Raw genomic sequence first — 25639 nt, 5'->3', positions numbered from 1 at the left:
CTTCACAGACCTGTAGGTCATCCTGCAACTAGAGCCTTTGCTGTGAACTCTGGGATGTAAGACCAGAACCCGCAGGGAAGCCTGGCTTTTCCAGAGCCTAAAGAGACGCAGCCTGCAAGGGGCGAACCTGCTCCCTTTAAGCAAGCATGCATGTGCCATGCTTTTCTGCACATGTTAAAGCAATATATCATCAGCCAGCTACTGGTTTATTTTACTATATTTGTGGTTTTGTGGACTAGCACTAATGTGAACATTATCATCCTTTCAGCTATAAAAATGAATATAAAATATACTAATTTTGTAAACACAAAGGAATACATCAAGAGTGAGATCGGCAAGAAGAAATGCCCTAGACTTTGGAAAAAGGTCTTAGGGTGAACCCTGGGCTCCCACTGCAGGAACCACCGCGGGCCTCCCCTGTCCGCTGCCCCACCCCACCCCACCCCCGCCGCCCTGAGCCTGGCTGGCTGACTGACCCAGGGAGGGATAAATGAGAAGACGCAGGGAGGCGCTAGCACAGGGTGCTCAGGCACAGCATTGTGTTTACAGAACTCCATGCCACCTCCACAGGCAGGCAGACACACACACAAAAATTCAAGAACCAAAAAAACTGCTGATCACTAAAAATCATCAAATCACTTATCATGTAGAATATAAAAGTATACAGGAGTGTGCAGGTCAGTTTATAAGTAATCTAAACAAAAATAATGACATTACAGTGACAGCATTCCAGCACCATGTGTATTCAAGATGAGTAAGTGGGGACACCAGGACTATGGGCACAGACCAGGACTTCCCCCTGCTCTCGGGGACACGTGATCACCCCAACGACAGCACTAATAACTCGCCTAATAAACTAAACCATTGTTTCTTCAGCAATTGGATGGTACACAGCAGTGACTCTAAACAGCAGGTAGTGGCAGTAGAATGGAAACAGCTCCAGAGTGGAAGTCACTTGTCACACCCTGGGCCCACATCTGCCACCCTACTAGTCAGGGCAACTTGGTTAAATCAATTAAACCTTCTGAGATTCAATTTTCACAGCTGCAAAGTGGGGACAATTCATATTTGCCCTGGTAATTTTAAGAGTTATCATGAGAATCAATAAGGCGATAAAAGAGGAGGCTTTAACATTCAGTGCTATATATAAAATAGTATGATACTACTACAATGATTACTAGTCTGCTGGAATAAAATGTCTGTATTGTAGTTTATTTAGTTTTCTTGTATTCATCTGTTTGTTTTGCTTGTCTAGAAGTTGACTAGTAAATATCAGTGGAATTTGCGTGGCTAAGGGGATGAAATAAACAAAGACATGATAAAATGGTCCCTCGGGGGAGGAGACAAGACTTCATAGACCTCAGAGCTTGCTCCTGGGAGGGATGGCCCATCAGATTCAGTTGCCTCGAGAATGTCACTCAATGTTGGTGGCAGCGGAGCCCAGGCCTGCTCCTCGCCATCCGCCCGAAGAGAGGGAGAACAGCAGCAGGCCATCGGCTGTATGGGCACGCTCCCCTTGTCTCACCGTGCTGGAGGCCATCGTGCCCTCCACGCTGCACATGAGGAAACCAAGGCCAGCACAAGGCAGCCCGTGCAAGACACCACCACTACTAAAGCGTGAGGCCAGAACCTGAACCTGGCCTGGCTCAACTCAAAGCTCAAGCATGGCTCCCACTCACTAGCCACAGTGCTGTGCCACGCCATGCTGACAAGGCACAACTATCTGATGGTTCTGTCTCAGTAATTTTCACTGGAGAGTTCACTGGCAATAGTTCCTGCCCAAGAATCACCTTATGGACAAAACCATATGCCACATAACCACGAAGGGCTGGGACGGTGGAGATGCAGATTCTCTAGAACTTAGCTGCTCCCATTGGTTCCAGCAGGAGGAGGGAAGCCCAGCTCCTTCCTGCCCATGTGCTGCTCCACCACAGTGCCCATCCATGGCGGTGCAGGCAGTAGCAGCGTGGGTTCCCATCTCCAGCTTCTCCTATGCCGCCTGGGAAACGGCAGCAGCTGGGAGCATTCCTCTGCAGGGCCCTCCTCCAAGCTTCAGGACCTGATAATCCCAGCCTCTTCTCTTTGCCTATTACCACCTCTGTTTTCATCAGCTTTCTTTTGCTTTCACAGTCCTCCAACAGCTACTTCGACCTATTTGCTATATTTCATGATCCTTGTCAATACCTACGGTGGCTTCTACTTTCTTAAGTGGATCCCAACTGATATAGTTGCTGAATATCGAAGCTGCTTTATTTTAAAAGAACCCTCTTAAGAGTTATTTTCATAGTAAGATTTAAAGTAGATTAAGCATTTCCCAAAGTAAACAGCATCCCAAACATTCTAGTAGTAACAAACATACCTGACCAACAAGTCCAAAGGAACGGTCCAGACTCCTTTGGTCAGTGTATTTTCTGATTTTATTATGTAACCATCCCAACTCAGCAAGTCTGACTGCTGTATCTCTCAAAGATTTACTTAGGTTTGCCTAAAAAGTAAATATATCAATAGTTAAAAATTAAAAGTCAATACTAGAATTTCAATTATTATTTTTCTCAATCACTTGTGCGTCTACTATTAATATTATAATACATAGGCTTCAATACATAAAAGTTAAAAGTAATTAATATGCCATCATTAAAGGGAAAGAAAAAACATCAGGTGACAACAGCAACACTAAACACTGTGAAGGGAACGTTGAGCTCATGTCAAGTCACCCTGTAGAATGACTGCCTGGGACCTGTAGCTGATGCCTAGCAGGGCACAGTCTGCCACTTCAGTATTCTTTGAAAGGGCTAAGGGACAGAGTGCAACACTATACCACAGAAGGGGCCATGGGAACGGCAGATTCTAGAAGAAGAAAACAAAACCAAAGATCCCTGATCTGGAATCCTGTACCAATGGCAAAGATGACAAGCTGGACCTCTGTCCTCAGGTAACTCAGACATCACTGTAGCAGGATGTGGAAGTCGGCCAGGTGGGGTAGCCACATCAGTAAACACACAGAAAGGAAGTACATATTTATTAATTACAAAGGGCCCCATGACAAAATCACACAGCCACAAACTGGGCAGGGAAACATAAACCAGAACTTAAACTGGGTGCAACTCTCAATACCACTTTATAAATTAATAGCTCACTATCTCGACTTCATGACATTTTTTTCTTTTTGAAAATTTTAATGTAGATTTTATGTTACTGTACCTTTCCTTCTACTTTGTAACAATTTTCAGTGTTGCTCATTTTTATGTTTTTGCCATCTATGCCCTGGAAGACATACAGAATGTCCCTTACCAGAGCTGCTTCAGTAACTTCCATAGTGCCTGCAAAATGATTTTTAAAAGAGAGCAATTATCAGACAACTCATCTTAAGATGAAATAGACTTTATAGCACACTTAACTTTAGATTATATATTTCCCACCAGGACAAAATTTACAAACTCGATAAATGGGCTCAACATGAAAAAGAAAGCTTGAGGTTTCTTAGAAAGAAAGTAGGACTTTCTGAAGAGGGCGTGGAGACCACACAATTTCTTATTGAAAGGTCTTTTTAAAGGACAAGGCTTTATGTGGGAACTTACTATATAATCAAGGTAGCAGCACAAACCAAGCACAAAGGGATGAATTACTTAATAGAGTGTGTCTAGAGGAAGAGGTTACTACATAGCAAATACACCAACCTGAGTTCCTAACACCAAATAAAAGGAGTTAATAGTACAGAAAAGATCTTTATGGTTTCCACGATTCCTTTCAACAAAAGCTAAGTTTGAATTTGGGTGTTAGGCCAAAATAAAAAAGGGGAGGCAATACCCTAAAATCCAAGACATCAGTTGGGGGAGAGAGCAGCCTGCGTACCCAGTCTGGGGTCAGCATTCCCAGAGCCACCCAAGCCGGCACCGTCAGACAAAGAGGACAGGTGTGTGCTGCACAGTCATGGCTGGGATGTTCTATAAAGATTGACTGGATCAAGTTCCTTAATAATACTGTTCAAATCTTACACGTCATTATTGACTATTTTTGTCTGCTTATTCTATTCGTTACTAAGTACAGAAGTTGAAATATCTAACTATAATTATGAGTTTGTCTATTTTTCTTTCCAGTTTTGTCAGTTATGCTCTGTGTATTGTGAAGCTGTTAGGAGGTGAATGCAGGTTTAGGATTATTGTTTCTTCCCAAAGAACTGACCCTTTCATTGTTCTGAATGTCCCTCTAACCCTGATACTACTCCTTAAGTCTACTTTGGTATTAACATAGCCCCCTCTTTCTCACAGTCAGTGTTTACCAGACTATCATTTTTCCATCCATTTACTTTTAACCTATTTGTATCTGTACAGTTAAATTGTGTCTCCTGTGAGCAATACATAGTTGTTTGAATGATGGAATTTTTTTTAAAAGACTGTCCTTTAAACCAAGTATTCACACATTTAATATAATTACTAATATGTCTGGGTTTAAAGTGACCTTATTGCTATATTTTTCTATTTACTCCACTGTTCTTTTTTCCTTTGTACATCCTCTCCTGCTCCTTTTGGATTAATCCAGTATATTTTTAAGTCCATTTTATCTCTTAGTACTGTATAGAATACAGGTTTGGAGGCACTGGTTATGGATCAGGTGAACAGCATTCTAACTCAATGTGAAAGCTCTCACATGCTAAGCCAGGAACCCACAGCTGTCACACACAACCCAACAGTCTGGCGAGGGACACACAGGGACAGGCAGAGTTGTGCAGATGCTGGAGCCTACTGCAGAGGGCTAAGGACTCCGGGATGTCCCACAGTTCTAACATATGCTCCTCACCTTTGCATTCTATGCAAGGACAGATAACACCTATGTCAATTTCAGAACCAACAAACAGATTATAAACCAATAGTAAAACCCAATCTTCTATTTTCAGGGCACTCATGTTTCAAACACTGCTATTTGTGGTGTTCTCAAGAAAGAAACTCAAACTTCCTTTTAGGCACTGATACTGTGAACAAGACAGACACAGCTCCTCCATGGGATTTGGGCTCTGGTGGAAGAAGGTGACTTTTCCCCAGGGCCTGACCCAGCCTTCCACATTGAGTCAGAATGCTGTTCACCTGATCCGTAACCAGTGCTTCCAAACCTGTATTATATGCAGTACTAAAGGATAAAATGGCCTCTCCAGGGAGAAAGGCAGGATGAGAACAGAGACAGAGCATGCTCAGGATGAGCAGAGCAGACGGCAGTAGAGGGAGGAGGCCACACGGATGACCAGCCACGAAGCAGACGGCCCTGGGGAAAGTCCGTGGCATGAGGTGCAAAGCCAGACAGGCTCCCCAGGGCCACGGACATCAGGGACTGTGGGCTTCACCCTGAGCACAACAGGAAACCACTAAAGAGCTTCAGGTGGGGATCCTGGATCAGCATTTCAGAATAAGGAACGGACGAATCCTAAATGTTCAAAGAAAAGCAATGTAAAAACACATCCTTACTCACCACCCGTGTCCCCTTCTCTCCTTGACCGTGTCATGTTCCGAGAAACAGTGTTTGGGATACCTCTTGAGGTAGTGGTTTGTGAGGAAGGCTGATTTGCAGTTAGAGTCCACGCAAGCCGTGACCCCAACTGCTGTCGAAGGCAATCTCCTACCCCAGGAGCTTGATGAGACTGTCTGAAAGACACAAGTAACATTTAATATCTTCAAATAACCAGGCTATTCACTGAAGAGACAAAAACATCCCTAGAAATTCTTCTTATGTAATCACTATAGTGAATTACATAAACTCATAAATCTGAGATAGGTGATAACTTGATTTACCCTAACCAAATACATCAATAAGTCTCAAGAAACTGCCCAAGCCTCCTTGGGATCCCTAACCTCGCACTCAGACCTGACATAGCAGTGCTAAAAATCATCCTACTGCCACCTCCCATGCTTATTTCTTGCCCTAAAAATCAAAATCCATTTGACTTCTTCACAAACACATAACATATATTACCCACCTATAACCACTTTGAAATTCTCTGCTGATATTAACTTCAAATCAACACCTTCCCCTACTCCACATTTATTGAGCAGAGGAACCTCATCCCCTCCAACACTGCCCAATAGGCTTGTCCTCACATGTCTCTGGCCTTCAGGGTGCTCGCTAGGAAAAGAGATACTGCAATTTTCAATTAATCTCTAACACGTACAAACACATCAAATCCAAGGCAAATACATATTCAAGATGGTTTCTGAGTAATTTTGAAACATGTCAAAGTTGCTTTTGGAAAAAATCTAAGAACCTGATAGCTGATTTCTAACAACATATGCTTTGACAACTGTGGCAAAAATACCACTTCTTGGGACTGTAAAACACAAAACTGAGAATCTCAACTGCTTCCAGGGTTCAGAGCTCTGATTTAGTAGTGGTACAACACTGGTGGGTCCATCTACGATCCACTCACAAAGAGAGACGAGGAAAAACTGAAACCACCCTTGTTTAATTCTATTCTCACTGGGGAAAAAAGTCAACAACATTTACTAAAACTGTGTCTTTGAGTATACTTCTAAATTAAAGAGAACGATTCTAAAAGATTGTTTCAGTTCAAAGTTCTCTATACAGCTTACACAGAATAACTACTTCAAATTCTAAGGTAGAGATGAGAATGTCAGTTTACTCTTTGGCCAGAACACAAGTTGTAGACTCAATCTGTGGAGTACTCTTCTCGCAGGCACAATGTTTTCTATATAGAGGGTGTGGTACACGTATTCTATTCTCTAATAGCTTGAACATAATTTTATAACTCACAAAATGATTTATAATCCCATTATGCTCACAAGGAAAACATCATTTATTTGATGCTGAATCCTTGGTTACCGTTTTTCTGGAAAAATATCCACTTTATGATAATCTGCCTTAATGTGATTTCCAGAAACCAACTACAGCAAAAAGAAAAGCCACCTGTTTATCTATACATAGAAATGTATATTCAAAAACAAAAACAAAGCTCTAGAGTCCATTAATGACAGTGGCACCTGCTTTATTCTCAACCATAAATTCTGTATTTCCTCAAACATGTTTGGACATGATTTTGACATCTTAGTAAATGATCAAGTATACAACATCTTCACTGGGCATTCCTGCTTTTTATATTACTTCACATGCACTAAAATGCCATAACCCTTCGTTTAACGATCTTGGCACTTGTGGATAGTTCAACCTTATTTTCTTTTACTTACTGATTTTTTAAAGAATCCAAAGAAGAGAAAAACATACATGAATGAAGAGGCCCATATACACTGAGACACACATTTGAGAGAACAGCTCGCCTTCAAGGTCCTTCACAACATGCACCTCCACTGACAGGTGAGAGCTGGCTGAGACTTTTTACGATCAGCTCTAACGATTACAAAGTAGGAAGGATTCCTGTCGTGATGCAGCTCTAAGGAGGATCGCCTTGAGACAGCGCATACTGGACACAGTGCCCAGGGGAAACGGTGCCCAGCACATCTGAGGCCCTACCTATGCTGTCAGTGAACACAGGTGCCTAATGAGAGGCCTGAGGCATTTGTTTCTGCACGGAGGAGCCTGGACACATCAGCCTGGCCTTACCCCGGAAGGAGAGGCTGTGGCGTTGGTGCTGGGCCACTGAGGCCGCACAGGCTGACACTGCTGATGCCGCTGCTGCCCATGCTGCCAGAGCTCGGGGCTGACGGGGCGCTCCGGTCCTGGTAACTCAGGGGGAGGCTCTGAGGCCGGGCGTAGTAGTAGGGAGTTGAATGAGCATCTCTCGGTAATGCTTGAGCAAATAACGCAGCATAGCTAGAAACCTGGAAATACAAAAAATGCATCAGGAATACAGAGATAGGAAATTACAGAAGAGTTTTCCCAAATCTACAAAGATAATTTCTATTCATATTCTCCTTCTCTTTCTGTGACTAGATTTGGATTTCATTCTTTATTAAGCAATAACTTGCTCACATGCTTTTGAAATATGCCAAAACTGATAAAGTTTTAGAAAATTTTCTGAACTCCAACAACTATCACATTGTCTGATAACTAAACACCTTATTTATTCCAAATTCAAACAAACTGAAACTCAAATAGTTTTTAAAAGTTTGGCATAGCTATATAATGTTTGCCTTATATTTATGTATTTATATTGTTATATAATGATTGCTCAGACTAAGGCTTTAGAGATAGCTGTAACTCTTTCACTCATGTTCTTCAGCTTTTGAGTACTCAAATGTCTATCGTAGAATATTTTATCACATGATACTCTGGGACATGGAACAGCCAATAGCTCTCTGAAATACCTCAAAGGACAAAAACTGAACACTGTGACAAGAAAGCTTCATTGGTCTAAGAGTCATGGATGTTCATAAAGAGAACTGAAACCACAAGAAACTCAAGCGTCTTCCAGTCCCTGAAGAATTACCTGACTGTGCTGGTATTAGTAACTTTAGGAAGCAAACATTTTGAAAACTAACAATTTATTCTCTATTTAATCATCCATTGTTACATTTGAATAATTGCGAAAAACATCTTCAGAAACTATGCACTGACAAAAATGCTCTTTAAAAAAAGGTAAAAGAAAGCCCTTGACTTCCAGGACTAGATAAGCCTTTCGCTTTTCTCCTATTATTTTCTTACCCGCAGAAGGTGATTCCTATCAAAATTTGGTGCAATTGCCCCAACAAGAGACACCACATTGCTAGAGCAAAGCTGCTCACCTTGCTTGGCTGCTTGCGTGGGTCCTCGCTAAGGCTCAGCAAGAGGTAGAGTATTGACCACTTGTTTTTCAAAATTCCCTGTTCAGAAAGAAAATGAATATTGAAGAACTATTTTATATTACTCTCCAGTCTTATTTTCCTCTCTCCTAAACTATATTTATTTCCAAAATAGAAATGCATTTTAAAATTCACATGGTGACATCAAATCTAACTCTGTTCACTTCAGGCATGGAACAAGCACCACCCCTCAGAAGGCGAGAGACAACTTTCTCACACAATCAATACCCTCAGGTCCTCTATCCCACAGGCTAACTCCAAAATCCCTAACGAGAACAAGTTTTCTAAATTACCCTTTTCTTGAATAACAGTATCATCTTCCCTGAAATAATTCATATAACTTCCCAAACACAGTGATTATAAGACAAATGTCATCATAAAACATGTTAATTTTTTTTTCCTTTATCAATGTCCCATTTAGGCCACAAGATAGAACATACGAAAAGAATCCTAAAGTGCAAGAGTTAGTCTCAGCATCATGTATACCTAAACTCAAGACTGGGTTCTGAAGCACACAGTTGTCAGGATAGCTAACCCCGAGGTTTCCATGTGAGGGTTAGCAAACAGTTCATCAATTTCCCATTGTGTTTCACACCAGCCGACTCACACACAGAGCAGCTGCCAAACCTCAGTACGTTTTACCTTGAATTTACACAGCATTCTACTCTATTCATATAGCCTTACCTTTTGCATGCACAGGCTAGAATATATAAATATCTTTATTTACAAAACAAACTATGGGATGGTTTCTTACATTATGGAAACTCTTCATTACATTAAACATTCCCTGAAAGTTTGTTTTAAAGAGTAAGCTCATCTCAAATATTTAAATTATTGACTAACTTAAAAATTGATTTACACAGAAACTCAACTGATTCACCAGCTGAGGCCACAAGGATAAACCCGGGTAGCGTCTAATCTCGTGGTAAACAGAGAAACAGGCAGATGCAATGTGACAAATGGCACTTCACAGCTTATGCACGACTCCCAGAGGAGACGCAAGTCTCTTAGAAAGATGGGCCATGCAAAGGGAGAGAAGGGAACAGAAAGCAGATCCATCAGGCTAAAGCTGGGAGTCAGATGGAAACCAACGCGGGAAGAAGGGGCTGAGGACAGCAGGAAGCCTGTGGAGGAGGTGGGGAGGTCCTGCAGGGAGGCAGGCACAGACTGGCTGGAGGGGACCAAGTGAGAGGCGAGAGCCTGCCTAGGAAGACCACGGTTATGTGGTGGGAAAGGTGAGCAGCTGAACTTGGTGGTCTCAGTGAGCTGAGGACATGGTCACTCACGTCACCCTGGCAATCCCCCATGAGCAGGTACCAGAGCCTGGGAGGCTCAGAGACTCACTTGGATACAGGCCCAAAGGGATGCTCTCTTCATGGGATCCCAAGGCTCTTCATGTCACAGAGCAGTCAGTAACAGCAGCTGCCATTTAGGGGTGCCTACGGGGCCAGGTGAGTTACACACATCACCTCCTGTCACTGCCACAGCCATACCATGACAAGATTCATCTCTTCACTCCACGAGTGAGAGAACAAAGGGATCAAACCTAAATTACTTACCTAAATCACAAAGCTATAACATCTACCTGACTGCAAAGGGACAAATGAGAGACATCCTTACAAAGACAACCAATAAGGCTCAGAGTCCAGAAGACACCCAGGGTGCTCATTTGGGGCAAGAGGTGAGCATATCATCATTCCGGAGAGAGAGCACAGGAAAAGGCAGGTTGGACATGGGTGGACGCGGTAGGAAGCGCTGGGAAATGCTCCCTTCAGCTCTGAGGATGCCGAGCTGTGAGTCCTATGGGAATTTCCTAAGGACTGTCTGAGTACGGATGACCAGCAGGCACAAGGAAAGAGGCAGGAAACCTGTACTGTAGTAAGAGAGCGCAAGGGTAAAATCTCAGCTTTTATTTTAGAAAAGATGTACATGGGGGTGAAGAGTGCAGAAAGTTCCAAAAATGAACAAAATTGAAAGAGCGAGGCAGCACTTTTTACTATAAAAAGAACAGGTACAAAACACCCAGGATTGGTATGCTGAAGAGCTTTTAACGTGTGCCCAGATGTGGACAGGAGAGAGAAACAACAGAGAGGTGGTGAAGCATCAGGAACGCCACCAACAGGGAGCCACCATCACCCCTGGGCCTGAGGGAGCGGGGTGGGAACAGGGAGGGGACCACGCAGGGCTGGGGACCAGGGAGGGCACCCATGAGCACCTCTAAGCCACAGGCAAACGTCTGCCTGGCAGCAGAGGAGGCGACAGCTCTGCCTCAGCCTTATCCCACCCCACAATCTCACACTGTGCTTAGGCCCGGGCATGCAATCCGCACCGCCGACCCCCCAGAGCTCAGGGCAGGAGCGGGAGAGAAGAGATAGATCCACGGAGCAAACAGAATCTCCACAACAGATCTGGCAGCACAGACACTTTATACCACCCTATGCCACTTAAGACCTGCTTTTCTGAAAACTAAAGGACCTAACTCAGGTATAAAACTTTAAAAACTGTACACAAACTGCACTGTAAATGTAGAAACACATATTAGGACTCCATGAGATCTAGAGGAACATGGAAGTAAACATCGGTACAAGGCAGCCATTTACCTAGATCCCGGCACACACAGCTCAGCCCAGCTTCCCTGGCACTGTCCTGAGCCCCTCTCGTTGACAGGGGCCATCCACCCGCTATCTGCCCACAGCCCCTGCACACCACGCCCTACCCCTCACCCTGGCCCAGTCCCCTCAGGAGCCGCCCTTCCTCCTTGCAGTCTTTCCCTGTCAACTACACTTCAGAGTCCGGCCCAGGATCCACATGGCACCTTCCCCACGTCTCCACGTGACACTCAGACCCGCCCTCCAGTCCCTGACTTCTTCCTCCAGGTCTAAAAACAAGAGCAAACAGTAAGCTGCACCTCTGACCCTTACTCCCCAGGGTATACACAACACACACATAAATGAGGGGTCCCCACTAAGAAGACAGGACAAAAATAATATCAACAACCTTTGCACTTTTGAAGAAGTAGGTAATTTTAGCAAAATGATGGTAAGGCTACTAACCTGTACATATTTTACTACTTTGTTTAATTACCAGTGTAATACTACTGTTTCCTAATATTTTTCATCTTGTGTCAGCTATGCAATGAAAAAAACCAAGCAAGTTAGATTTTTAGTTAGCCCTGGGAAGCTGGTCACTATTTAAAACATTGATGTTTAGGAATAAACATTCAGAGTTCCAAACAAAATTTTAGAAGACAACCATTTTACATTACAAAGTTCCTAAATGTGTTCTCATCCAATGGCCAATATTAACAGACACAACACTTTCACTGGAGGAAATTCTCCCTTTTGGGATCTTGTAAGACTGGGGAAACGTGAAATCCAACCACCAAGTGTTTTTAACTTCCATGTATAGCAGTTGTTCTTAAAAATGGAGAAAGATTTAAGAAAAGCAAATGATACAGCAGTTTGAAACAATTTGCCTGTAAATGAATGTACAAAAAAGGTTAAAATATTTCAAAAATAATACTGCAAATATTATAAAAGTATGAAAAAAACCATACTTAAAACAGTTAATCCAAAGTCAAACTGAATTAATGAATCAAAATGGTCAGCAAATAAACTTAGACTTGTTTTAAGAGCAAGCCTTCATGTATAGGAATAGAGAGGAAGACTCGGAAAATATGAGTTTAATTACTGGAAGCATTAGGCCTAACTCAATCATTTTTATTGTTGTAACACGAACATTATTTGTTGAGCAATGCATTAAACCTCTTTGGATTCACCTTCTCTATAAAAGGAAAGAGTGAGCTGGGTGAACTAAGTTCCTTTACATAAAGAAACCACAAAAATCTCATCCTATGATTCAATTAATTTATCAGCATTAGAAAAGTTTTTTATAAAAATATCAGGTTGGAAGAAATATTCATTTTCAAGTATCAACATCTAATCACAAAACATTCAAAATCAATTTTTTAATTGAGTATAGCAGTACAAATTAGAACCTAATGAGCAATAAAGTGTATCAACCAAATAAACTTTTGCTACTAACTATAGAAAGGTCAAGACTTCTACCAATGTGCTTCCTCCCAGCAATGTAATTAAGGTGACTATCATAAAACTTAAAGCCCGATCACGTTCTCAGTGTAGCTTTAAATCCAGTTAAAATTTACTTCGAATATTAAAACTCTTTTAAAAAAACAAATGCTATCTACTATTGATTACAGAAAAGTTTAATGTGACACCACAAAAAAAGGTTTAGATGTTCCAATACCACTAGTAATACACTTAGGATACTGTAGCATACCTGTGAGTGAAGTTTTCTGTGGAGTTCTGAAAATAATGCAGCATCTGCTTCTCTTCTCTGTCGAATAACTGAAAAGTCAGAAAATAAGCATGTTAATGTCTTGCACCAACATTCATTTTTATGACACTGTTTCACCTATGAGAACAGACAAGTCCGAGGTGATGAGCTTCAGAGTCAAGAATCCTTGTCAAACCAGACGATCAGTGACTTTTAAGCTACATGAATCTGGTCATTTAATCTCTCTGACCTTTGTAAAATATGGAAAATACTAGGCTGGCATCAAAGAGTTTTTGTGAAAATTAAGTAAATAATGGAAATCTACACATGTTACAGTGAGGGAAACATCAATTTAACTAGTAATAGTTAACAATGGCAACCTTGAGGTGGGGATGGAATGTGAAACAATAAACGAAAGTTATAAAATCATGATAGTTTACTTAACTTGAAAACAACACATTCTAAACATTTTTGCTAAGATATACAGCAATGTTTCCTCTTGTTTTAGTAGAAAATGAAATGATTAATTGCTGTTTCAAATAAAAATCTAAATAGCACATTAATTTTCATCCACCAATTTGTCTTAATAAATGTCTTTGGATATTTCAGTTACACTTACAAATTACCTGAAATCAGCTGTAGCAAAAGAGAAGTTCATTCCATGTTCTACTCCATGGAGAGGGAGAAGCTATAGACCATGTATGGGATTCCTGAGAGAAGGGACCCACCTACTCATGTTTGCAGCACTGCACACACCACCTGTGCACAGGGCCTCTCAAAGAAACTATCCCAACTACTAGAAAAGGTACCACTTTAATAAGCTCACTTATACCTTCAATACTCTCCAATGAATCTTTGTGTTTATCCCATTTTAGTATGACTTTATTAAAATCTCATCAGCCAATCACATGTAACCCTAAATCTTCTAATTCGTTTGTACAAAGATAATCACTGACTTTACAGCCAACACTCTTTCATGTTTATCAACTAAGAAAGGGTGCTGGATCATGTACTAATCATACAAATCACACCCCACAGATTACATAATTCTAATTATAACTGTACTTTCAACTTCTCCTATTTAGAAAGGTAAAGCTATCTTAAAACATATAAAGTACATTTAACAAAACTAATGCAATTAAAATTTAATATGATTTACTATCTTTAAAACTTATATAAACATAATCCAATACAACCATTAAATTAAGCAAGTGATGTTCTTTCTATAGAATGAGACTGCCACCAATTCATAGATATCATATAGTCATAAGATAATAAAATAATAAGAATAAAAAACAAAGAATATTTACAAATAAGTGTTTTATCTATTAAATAGCTAAGCGAAGCAAAACAGATCTCGAGTTACAATGTACCCCACTTGCCAGTGTGCAAAATTAAGGAACTAACAAGTGTTAGGTTTTGTCACATTTGATCACTTTTCCTTTTTATATACTATCATTTTATATTTGAAGTCAGCCACATAAAATGAAAAATTAACTTTTCTGTGTTACTTCAGAGGGCAGAGCTATCATAACTCAAATAATCTGATATCAACAACTGTATTCAAACTTCATAAAATACGACAGATCAACAGGGACCATCACATGGAAAGACTACAGGTACTCAGGGAGGTGGTGCTCGCTGGAGGTGCCCAAGAAAAGCTGGTGGGGACACCCCACAAGAGGCATGCTGAGTCAGCACTTAACATGCCTTAACCTCAAAAACACAACACAGACACAGGAAACACAAAGTGTACATGGTTAGTTTTCTTCTTTAAAAAAATCCAAGACTTCCTTGAATATCTACTGCAACACAGTAGCTGTCAATTGTACTGTGAGTTCAGACAAATTTTATGTTTAGCTACTACATAGTATGCTCACCATGAGGCCATCAAATGTAAATCTGCAAAGGGAATGGTCTGTTAATACAGCACCTAACAGCTGGGGTCCTCAATAACCATCTAAAATGTAAAATTTAGGGTTCAAGAGGAGAGTACAGTGTTCTGACATGAGTTTTATAGACAGCAAAGGACAATAACTAGTAGTAGGTTAACAGTAGCTCAAACATTCCATTTTTAATCCTCTGCCTTAAATACATCCACAATGAGTAACATTGAATCAGATGGATTGTTTCAGACTTAGGTCGCTCACCAGGCCCTGAACAGGCAAAGGCAACTGTCCAGATACAAGCACTCACAGGTCACAGCCTTAACTACGTCACCAGCTGACAACACACCATCCAGTCTGGTCATGCAGTACTGAGTAGGGACCTCCACACAGACCACTGGCCAAATACAGTTCTTAATGCAACAGCCAGGATGGAAAACTTCGCCATGAAGAACATACTTCTAGAAGATTACTTAGATACAAGACCAATATCCACTCTGTCTAGGCAGTTTAATAGCCAGGCCCCAGCAGGAAATGCACTGACCCTCGTGGCAGGCCTCTTCTCCACTCCCCTGAGCTTGGCTCATACAACCCAGAGAACTGTAGAGTGAAGAACTGGCCACCAGGAAACACAAGCCTTCAGCCAACATTAGAGCTACTCTGTGCACGGCTGCCACCGGCTTAAAGCCAAGCTCCCCTACTTAGATACACTAGAGGCAAAGACGAGTGGCAGAACCCCACCTGGTATAACTAGATAGCCCATTAACAATAACAAACCAAGAGCTAATAAATGGGAAACTTTCTTCTCTAAGGTACTAACACTTAAGAAAGCTGTATGTATCATCTCAGAATTAAAATGTTCACATAAGTTCTAAAGTACTAGAAGTTTGGATGGTGGCAATCTAAAGGGGCATTTGATTCACAAACAGTTGTTTACTGCCAAGATGGTGTCTAGTGTTCTACATCACCCGGTCAAAAGGCACATAGTACTAACACTGCAAAGCACAAGAGAAGCAGGAAATTATATTAAGCCCCTCTTTCTTCCTCATACTCTAAAACCCAATTATATTGTTATGGTATTTAAAACAAACCTCTTTCACTATGTTCTATTACTTTTAATTCTAAGACCAAATTGAGTTATTATTTTTAATAGTACCTATAATTAAAATGTGCTTGGGCTACATAGATATATACATATACATTCTTAAGCTTTGATGAGTTTAAGAATCCAACACATAACATTTAAGAAAAATACGTACGTTCTTTCTTGATTTTTTCAGCTACTAGAAATTCATCTCTTTCAACAGTTGGGGCAAAGTTGCTGCCAATAACTCGAACAGCATACTGGAACTGTTGGGCTACATCAGCTGCAAGGTAAATAAGAGCATGTAAATTATTACCAATCAGGTTAAGTTTTGATCACCGATAATAAACTGGGCATACATATCATCTACCTTCCACCCCCCACCAAGAAACACTATTAAGAAATCAAAACAAAAATCAATGAATGAATGAAATAAAAAGAACAGCAATAGGCCAGAAAGTCCCAAAATCCTAGAAGATAGAAAAGTTACATCCCAAGACATGAAACATAAGGAGAAAACATGGTCAAGAGAGCCTCTGAGAAGCTCCTTGGTCAGCAAATACAGGAAGTCAGAAGTGGGCCACTCAACCAGACAATTAATCTGTATTTGCACTTCTGGATAAAGATGATGGCTTCAACACATGCTGGCTTCCACCCCCTTGAAAAATGCCATTAAATTGAAAATAAAGGAGTTTAAAAACTTAGGCATAAACTGACAAGAGCAAAAAAAAAAAAAAAAAAAAAAAAAGGCAGAAACAACACCAGTGAGCAGTCAACAAAATGTGAGAAGCTGCAACGCAGATGGGTGGGTGGTAACCAACAGAGGGAGAGTGAAACCTGAAAGCTGGATGTCTGCTGTGTTAAGAACGGGAAAGGGGGAGTGTGGGAGACAAAAGCCAAGAAGAAATACAGTTTCCTCCCCAGAGGCCCAGGGAGGCTCAGGAAAGGAAGTGGAGTGGAAGGAGGAGCCAGGCTGGAAGCCAGGAAGGAAACAGACTCCTGGGTCCTCTGCCCAACCCCTGATCCCCAAGCCAGGCAAACCCAAGCAGGTCTGGAGAAAGATTACTAAGTAAAAGTGGCAGACTGAACTCAAAGACCCCAGTCCTTTCCAGAACAGTGAGAGTCAAAACCCCTCTGTGGGCAGACTGACCAGCCCAAGGGAAAACACAGTGACGGATGGGGATCCCCAATACAGGGGTCATTATCCAATTACAGGCAGACCACAGAGATACTGCAGATTCACTTCCAGACCACCATAATAAAAAGGATATCACAATAAAGTGAGTCACACAAATTTTTTGGTTTCCCAGTGCATATGAAAGTTAGGTTGACATTTACTGTAGTCTATTAAGTGTGTAATAGCATTATGTCTAAAAAAACAATGTATATACCTTAATTTAAAAATATGACTAAAAAATGCCAATGACCACCTGAGCCTTTAGCGAGTCACAATCTTTTTGCAGGTGGAGGGTCTAGCCTCTACACTGATGGCTGCTGAAGGCTGGGGTGGCTGTGGGAACTTCTTAAAATAAGACAACAACGAAGCTTGCCACATTGATTGGCTCTTCCTTTCATAAAAGATTTCTCTGTAGCATGTGATGATGTTTGATAGTGTTTTACCCACAGTAGAACTTCCTTTAAATTTGGAGTCAGTCCTCTCAAACCCTGCCACTGCTTTATCAACTAACTTTGTGGAATATTCTAAATCCTTTGTTGTCATTTCAACCATGTTCACAGCATCTTCACCAGAAGTAGATTCCATCCCAAGAAAGCACTTTCTTTGCTCATCCATAAGAAGCAACTCCTCATCCATTCAAGTTTGATCATGAGATTGCAGTAACTCAATCACATCTTTAGGCCCCACTTCTTATTTTAGTTGTCTTGCTAGTTCCACCACACATGCAGTTACTTCCTCCACTGAAGTTCTGAACCCTTCAAAATCATTCATGAGGGTTGGAATCAACTTCTAACCCCCTGATAGTGTTGATATTTTGACCTCCTCCCATAAATCACATGCATTCTTTACAGCATCTAGAATGGTAAATCTTTTCCTGAAAGTATTCAGTTTACTTTGCCCAGATCCATCAGAGAAACCCCAATCTATAGCAGCTATAGCCTTATGAAACTATTTCTTAAATAATAAGACTCAGAAGTCTAAATGACTCCTTGATCCATGGCCATGAAAACATTAATCTCCTTGTACACCTCCATTAGAGCTCCTGGGTGTGACCAGGTGCATTGTCAATGAGTGCATGTAATATTCTAAAAGGAATCTTTTCTTCTGAGCATTAGGTCCCAAGAGTGGGCTTAAAATATTCAGTAAACCACTCTGTAAACAGCTGTGCTGTCATCCAGGCTTTACTGTTCCATTTATGGAGCACAACCTGAGTAGATTTAGCAAAATTGTTAAGGGCCCTAAGATTTTCAGAATGGTAAATTAGCATTGGCTTCAACTTAAAGTCACCAGCTGCATTAGCCCCTAATGAGAGAGTCAGCCAGTCCTTTGAAGCTTTGAAGGCATTGACTTCTCCTCTCTAGCTATGAAAGTCCTAGAAGGTATCCTCTTCCAATAGAAGGCTGGTTTGTCTACATTGAAAGTCTGTTTTTCTAGTGTAGCCACCTTCATCTTAGCCAGATCTTCCAGATAACTTACAACAGATTCTACACCAATACTTGCTGCTTCACCTTGCACTCTTATGTTATGGAGACAGCTTTTGTCCTTAAACGTGATGAACCAACCTCTGCTGGCTTCCAACTTTTCTCTGCAGCTTCCTCACCTCGCTCAGACTTCAGAGAATTGAAGAGAGTTAGGGCCTTGCTCTGGATTAGGCTTTGGCTTAGGGGAATGTTATAGCCGGGTTTGATCTTCTATCCAGACCACTAAAACTTTCTCCCTCAGCAGTAAGACTGTTTCACTTTCTTATCATTTGTGTGTTCACTGGAATAGCACTTTTAATTTCCTTCAAGAACTTTTCCTTTGCATTCACAGCTTGGCTAACTGGTTACAAGAGGCCTAGCTCTTGGCCTATCTCTGCTTCCTCAACTTGACAAGCCCTCACTGAGCTTAATCATTTCTAACTTTGATTTAAAGTAAGATACATATATACTTGAATACTCAGAGGCCATTGTAGGGTTATTAATTGGCCTAATTTCAATACTGTTGTGGCTCAGGGAATAGGGAAGCCCAAGGAAGGGAAAGAGACTGGGGAATGGACTGGTCAATGGAGCAGTCAGAACACAGACATTTATCAAGTCCACCTCTTATGTGGTGCAGTTTGTGGTGCTCCCAAAACAATTACAATAGCAACATCAAAAATCATTGATCACAGATACCATAAAAGATATAATAATGAAAAGTTTGAAATATTGTGAGAATTACCAAAATGTGACACAGAAACTAGAAGTGAGCAGGTGCTGTTGGTGCCAATAGACTTGCTCAATGCAGGATTCCCACAAACCTTCAATTTGTAAAAATCACAGTACTGTGAGGCAGAACAAAGCAAAGTGCAATAAAGCGAAGGATGCCTGTCCTCCACAAGGAAGCTCAACCCCCGGCAAGGGCTGCCTTAGCAGAGGCCTTCCAAACCAACTCACCCTTAAATATCAGAGGACAGGTATCACCACATATTTGAAGATGGCATCTAACACAAAAGAGGGAGACAAAAATAGGAAGTAAAAAAAGAACACTCCACAAGCAAGCAAGGAAGGCAGAGGTGAGAAGCCGCCCCACACGGAGGGCTGCATCATGCCGTCTCTACTCCAGCACACAGAGAAATAAGCCACCCAATTCTACACTGAAGAGCAGGAATCAATCAATTCAAAATAATAAGCTCTGGAACCAGAGACCTGGGTTCCAAGTTGGCCCTGCAATTCCCTAGCTGAATGACAGTGAGTAAACTACTTAATCTCTCAAGTCTTAGTTTTCTCATCTACAAAATGAGGTTCATAATAATTATACCAACCTTGCGTGATACCATCTCCATGTGTAAGCACAGGGTCTGGCATATTATAAACGCTTGATAAATACTAACTGTTTTTATTATTATAAACCTGAAAATGTTCTTTAAATACATACTATGTCTACCACAGCCATTAAAATCACAACTCAAGACAGTATCCACATTTTTTACCTTAAGCAAGATAATCTGGTCTTCATCCTGAAGACTGCAGAAAGGGAATAAATTAAGTCTCTTCGACAGATTTGATCAGATTGGATCTCTAGAAAGGACCTTTCAGCCACGGAGGAAAAAAGGAATTACAGGACGTACAAAACCAAATCAAGACCCTTGGGTCGAACTGCAGAACTCAATCCTAACTGTAAAGGCTACAAAGCCATCTGGATTTGGGCCCAAGAGCTTTTAAACAAGATATTGCCCTCTGTATCCCTAAAGGATTTTTATATATATATATATATATATATATATACACACACATACACACACACAGTCAGTTTTAACATGACAGCTTAAAGATGCACAAAAATAAATGCAGCTCAAATGAAAACAAAAATTCTACAAATGTATGCTTTCTAGAGACTCAAAAATTGATTGGGGGGGGGGGGGAAGCTGAAGTGTTTGGTAAGACTTAAGATTCAGCCTTCCTGCTTCTCATCTATAGTTTGGCTTGTACGTACCAAACTCCTGCTTTTCTGAAGGGAGGCGGGAGAGAGTAAGTCCCACGTGCTTGGTAGAAGTAGAGCACCTAAACCAGCAATCCTCAACTCCAGATGCAGGTCAGAATAACATACCATGTATCTTAATATTTCACACACAAAGTTCCAACAGAGGCCTATAGGATCAGAATCCCTAGAGATGGAGCCCACAATATTAATTTTGAATAAGCATCACATTTAAAGAGTTCAAAATGAAAAGGCATAACGTGACAGTAAAAAGTCCCCTGTATCAACTATCATCTAGCTACCAGTTCGCCTTCCAACAAGCAACCAACGTTATTAGGTTCTTGTGTAAATCATAGGTGATTCCAATGCACAGCTCTAGTTGAAAAGCAATGCTCTAAAAACAACAAAATAAAAAAACATTATTCTAGATCTGTGATTCTCAAACTTTTTGGTCTCAGGGCCCCTTTATAGCCTTAAGATTGAGGACCCCCAAAATTTTTGATTATGTAGTCCCACAGTTACCATATTAGGAATATAAACCAAGACAATGTTTAAATATTTAAAAATAACAATAAATCCATTAAGTAAAACTTTTGAATGAAGACTAAAACTTTAAAGTTTTAATATACATTTAATGTAAATTTTAATATACATTTTAATATTCATTTAATATACATTGATTCTTCTAAGAATGCAATTACCATATAATCAAAAGAAGATCACACATTATTGAGAACTTCATCAAGAGCTCTTCACCATTTTGGAAAATCATGAAATCAACAGCAACACCACTTATGGTAGTGAATCACCAAGACAGCAATCCTGTATCTTCTGCTTGTGGTGCACTCAAAGTGATCTGACATATCACTGTAATCCCCTTACTTCTACATGTTGTGTACTACAGTCATACCTGAACATTTATGTGGAAATACTTACCTAATATTAATTCACCTGTATGTCTTCTTTACCTCACAAATAGAAAGAGGACTACAAAGTGCTGACTCTGAGAGAGTTGAAACACTCTCACATCAAACACTGCTTCCAATGACAGGAATAATGACTCTCCAAAGACGTGATTAATAAGTAAAATGAGCCCCTGGGAGGGGCAGGGATATGGAGATAGGATTCTCTTATCACTTGCTGGCAGTATGTGTTTCAAGCAAATTCACAGATGTTAAAAGTCAACTGTAACTTTTTTTAAAAAGATACCTTATAAAAACTTGATTCATATGAAATTCATCAAAAGCAACAAGTATTTATTATGCCTTGATTTCACAGTATTAAAAAAGCATAAGGCCAAATGTTAGCAACATGTCATTAGAAAATTAGGCAATTAATCAAATGTTCTACGGAGTTAATCAGATAAAATGTCCACTAATGAAAATTTTTTAACATCAAATGTTGTAAAGGCAGCAATTAATATTGCTCCTGTGCTCATTAAGTACAAATTTAAAAAACAAGGTAAGCTACTAAATACTTATAAATTCTTTCATATAAACTGCAGCACAATTTGATATTATGAATATCATAACTGCTTGGCAACCCTAGATATCCAGAAAATAGCAAAAAGGCTATCACTTTATGACACTTTATTCGGAGAGGACTACCTCAGGATCTGAGAGCCTACTTACTCTTAACTTAGACATAATTCTAATTGGGGAGATAGCAGGATACTAAACTTTGCTGAAGAAAAGCATTTCAATCTCCTAGAAGTAGTAAAACTACTACAATCAAAAGGAGCTTCAATGTAAAAAAACTTTTCAAGTTGAGAAACATCATTCTTGCTCACAATGAGTGGCTTTCGAATTCCAGTTATGACAGTGGGAATGTATTAATGTATGGAAAAAATTTTGGAACCACTGGTATAACAAAAACACTGATGTTAAAGCAGGTAAGTCATAACTAACAATCTTAGCTACCTGGTTTCTTTCTCCTATGATTAGGAACATGAAATCAGAAAGTTAACTCAGTGTGCCAATAACACAGACAGAAGACAGTAGACCATGCTCATAACCCACCTCAAGGCCTTTGCACTTGTTCCCTCTGCCCAGAACCCTCCCATGTCTGAATAGCCCTGCTTGGCTCCACTCTGGTCTGTTTAAACACTTCAGAGGCTTTCCCTCACCTCTTCCCTCTCTATGCCTTTACTCCACTTTTCCATCATAGCACTTATTGTAACTGATTCCCTGAACAAAAAACACCTTTTGGCAGTTCTCTTATGTTTCAAGTTCCCAGGCTTGTAAGATTTGTTGCCCAGAACTTTGTAATTTTCTGTTTCACTAATCCCCTCCCTTTTGAGTTGTTTTTCAGAAATGGTGAACCCTCCTTGCAGCAACAAGATGATCACAAGGTTTTACACTACCCAATTGTTCAGAGAAGTCAAGCTAAGTGGTTTTCCAAAAAATCTAGCCCAAGGACCCGCTGAGCTACCTACTCCTCACAGTCTGAATGCACACAAGAACGAAAGGATGACTGATATTACCCCCAGCTCATTATAGTACTACTATCTCCACCCTGGGAGGGGCTCATCCACCAATTTTTGATCATGTGACATATGTGCCAGTGTGATTTCTCACTGTGCTTGTATGCCCTACACTCCACATCAGACATGTAATGATAATGATGCTCACTCACTTCATGCATTATTCATTTCACCTCTAGAAATACCCTTGACCCCCTTGGTCGGGAAGCAGATTTGAGGCAGTCCTCCCACCTCCCAGTTGACATTCTCTGCAATAAATCTCCTTTCTTCCTTGATAATTCTTGTTGTCCCAATAATTGGCCTTCTGCACAGTGAGAAACGGAGGGAACCCGCCTTGCAGGTTTGTTAACATTATCACTAACATTACATGTTTATCTCTATATTTACAGTCTGTCTCCGCTAGAACAAAAGATCTGCATCTGCGAATGACTCTGTATATCTCTGCATCACCAGTACCTAGCATAGTTTGGGGAGTGAGGAGTGGTGTCCTCAAAAACTTCTTAGATGCATAAAGTGACAGAGTGAAACTACAAAATGTAGCAAGAACTATGTGAAGCCAGTCATTTAACGGTGACACAAAATTCCTCCTTTGCCCCTAAGGTTATCATAGAATAAAATGTGTATACAAATTGTTATGAATCAAGACATAAAGGTCAAAATGCATTCTCAGCACATGAAATGTAATTTTGCTTAAAGTCTTCCTTCAAAAATTGCATAATTTCTTTCACACATTTTGGTGCTTAAGGAGTTACCAGATGCTTTGATTACCCACAAAATCCCCTCAAAGAGCATCCCCACCAACCCAAGAACCAAGAGATAACATCCAGTACCATTTCTTTTCAAGTACTTCGGCTACAGAATGGCTTTATCTATTGCACAGGATTGGTTTTGGTTTTGCTTCTTTGCAATATTCGCTTTGTGAGCCAGAACAGTTTTATATCAAATCAACCTCAACCCTTTAAATCTGTGGTCCCCAACTCCAGGGACCAGATCGCAGAGCTCTGCCACCACTGGGGGGCTTGCACAGCAAGAGGTGAGAGGCCGGCAGGCAAGCAAGTGAAGCTTCATTTATAGCTGCTCCCCATCGCCCGCATAGCTGCCACAGCTCCGCTTCTGCCCTGCCCCCCACTTCACCTCGCCCGTGGAAAAAATGTCTTCCACGAAACCGGTCCCTGGTGCCAAAAAGGTCGGGGACGGCTGCTTTAAACTGTAGGAAAATATGGCAAATAAGAGTGGTAAACACTCCTTCACATAATACTCAAACCTGTTACACGTTCCTAACGAAAAAATGACAATGATGTGGTTCCCCAGCACCTGGCACCCTCCCCCACCGTGGTGCTATCCTCGCTCTCCACCCCACTCAGTATGAGCCCAAACGTGCGCAGAGGCGCCCTCCCCCGATGCATGACACTAGAGAAGAGGGATAAATTCTCGAGCCGGCAGTCTTCCCGTCCACACTAACGGACCGACGACCCAGAGTGAGCGGTGACTCAGCCTGCTCCGGGCCCTGGCTCCGCCCCTCTGTCAGCCGGGCCCCGCAACCTCGCTCTGGGCCAGGACCAAAGCCCTCCGCCCCCTCTGCTCCGGCCCTCCGCCCCGACTCTGGCTCCCAGTCCTCCGCTCCCTCTACCCGGGCCCTAGCCCCGACCCTCCGCTCCCTCCGCTGAGGCCCTGGTACTTAGCCCCTAGCCCCAGCTCTCCACTCCCTCCACCTCGGCCCTGGCTCCCAGCCCTCCGCTCCCTCTGCCCCGGCCCTCCAACACTCCGCCACCGCCCTCTAACCCTACGCCCCAGTCGCAGCGCCCAGCCCCAGCCCCCGGATCCCTCCTCCCAGCTCTCGGACCCTTCACACCCGGCCTCCCCCGATGCCTCCGCCCCGGCTCCCAGCCCTCCAACCCTCGGACCCGGCCCCGCATTCTCGCTCCTCCAACCGCGGGATGTCTTCAGTCATGCGCCGAGGGAGCGGCCTCCGGGCCGAGTCCACGGACCCCGAGCGGCCGGCCCAGCCTGCCTACCTTCGCTCCTGCCTAGGATGCGGCAGCAGAGGTTCTGCAGCAGAACGTTTGGCGACTTCTGGTCCGGGGTCGCCATCCTCGCTCCGGAACTGCGCGCGGGGTGCCCCGGCGGAGTCTCTGACCCTAGCCAGTCTGCTGCCTCCGTGCCGCGCACAGGGACCGCCGCGGCACCCTCCCCGGCCCTGCGGGCTCCCGGCTCCAGACGGGTTAAGGCGCGGGCGCCGCCGGCGACAAGGGCGCCATTTTCACGGAACCCGCGAAAGCGCGGGCGCTTCCCACAATGCCCCGCTTCTTCCGGCGCCGGGGCTACGCGTGCCACGGCCTAATAGTTCCCCGCTTCCCGCGGCCACCACAGGCAGGGTGGGAAGGTTCCGGGCTGAGAGGCGGCCGTGGGCGGTACGAGGCGCTGGGCGGGCCCGCGGCCTTGCTTTGAGTCACGCTTTCTATGAAAGAAGTCTGTTGAAAGGAGTGCAGGGGGGTTATGAGTTTTAACCTGGGGTGTCGCCGCCGCCACTGACCA

At 42.1% G+C, this 25639-nt stretch overlaps 1 protein-coding gene across 1 annotated transcript in view; it reads right to left on the bottom strand.

Moving 5' to 3' along the window:
• Window positions 1-25409, bottom strand: part of TUBGCP3 (tubulin gamma complex associated protein 3) — an 86312-nt gene extending 60903 nt beyond the window's left edge. The window contains exons 1-8 of the mRNA XM_045567660.1: window positions 25120-25409; window positions 16180-16287; window positions 13038-13105; window positions 8682-8759; window positions 7561-7778; window positions 5461-5633; window positions 3202-3320; window positions 2360-2485 (exon numbers count right to left, since the gene is read on the bottom strand). Of these exons, the coding sequence (XP_045423616.1) occupies window positions 2360-2485; window positions 3202-3320; window positions 5461-5633; window positions 7561-7778; window positions 8682-8759; window positions 13038-13105; window positions 16180-16287; window positions 25120-25195 (966 nt within the window). The 5' untranslated portion in view covers window positions 25196-25409. The remainder of the gene's footprint in view (window positions 1-2359; window positions 2486-3201; window positions 3321-5460; window positions 5634-7560; window positions 7779-8681; window positions 8760-13037; window positions 13106-16179; window positions 16288-25119) is intronic.
• Window positions 25410-25639: the final 230 nt, after the last annotated feature.

Source organism: Lemur catta, chromosome 13, assembly GCF_020740605.2.
Source record: "Lemur catta isolate mLemCat1 chromosome 13, mLemCat1.pri, whole genome shotgun sequence".
NCBI lineage: Eukaryota > Metazoa > Chordata > Mammalia > Primates > Lemuridae > Lemur > Lemur catta.
This window is presented reverse-complemented; position numbering and strand designations above follow the sequence as displayed.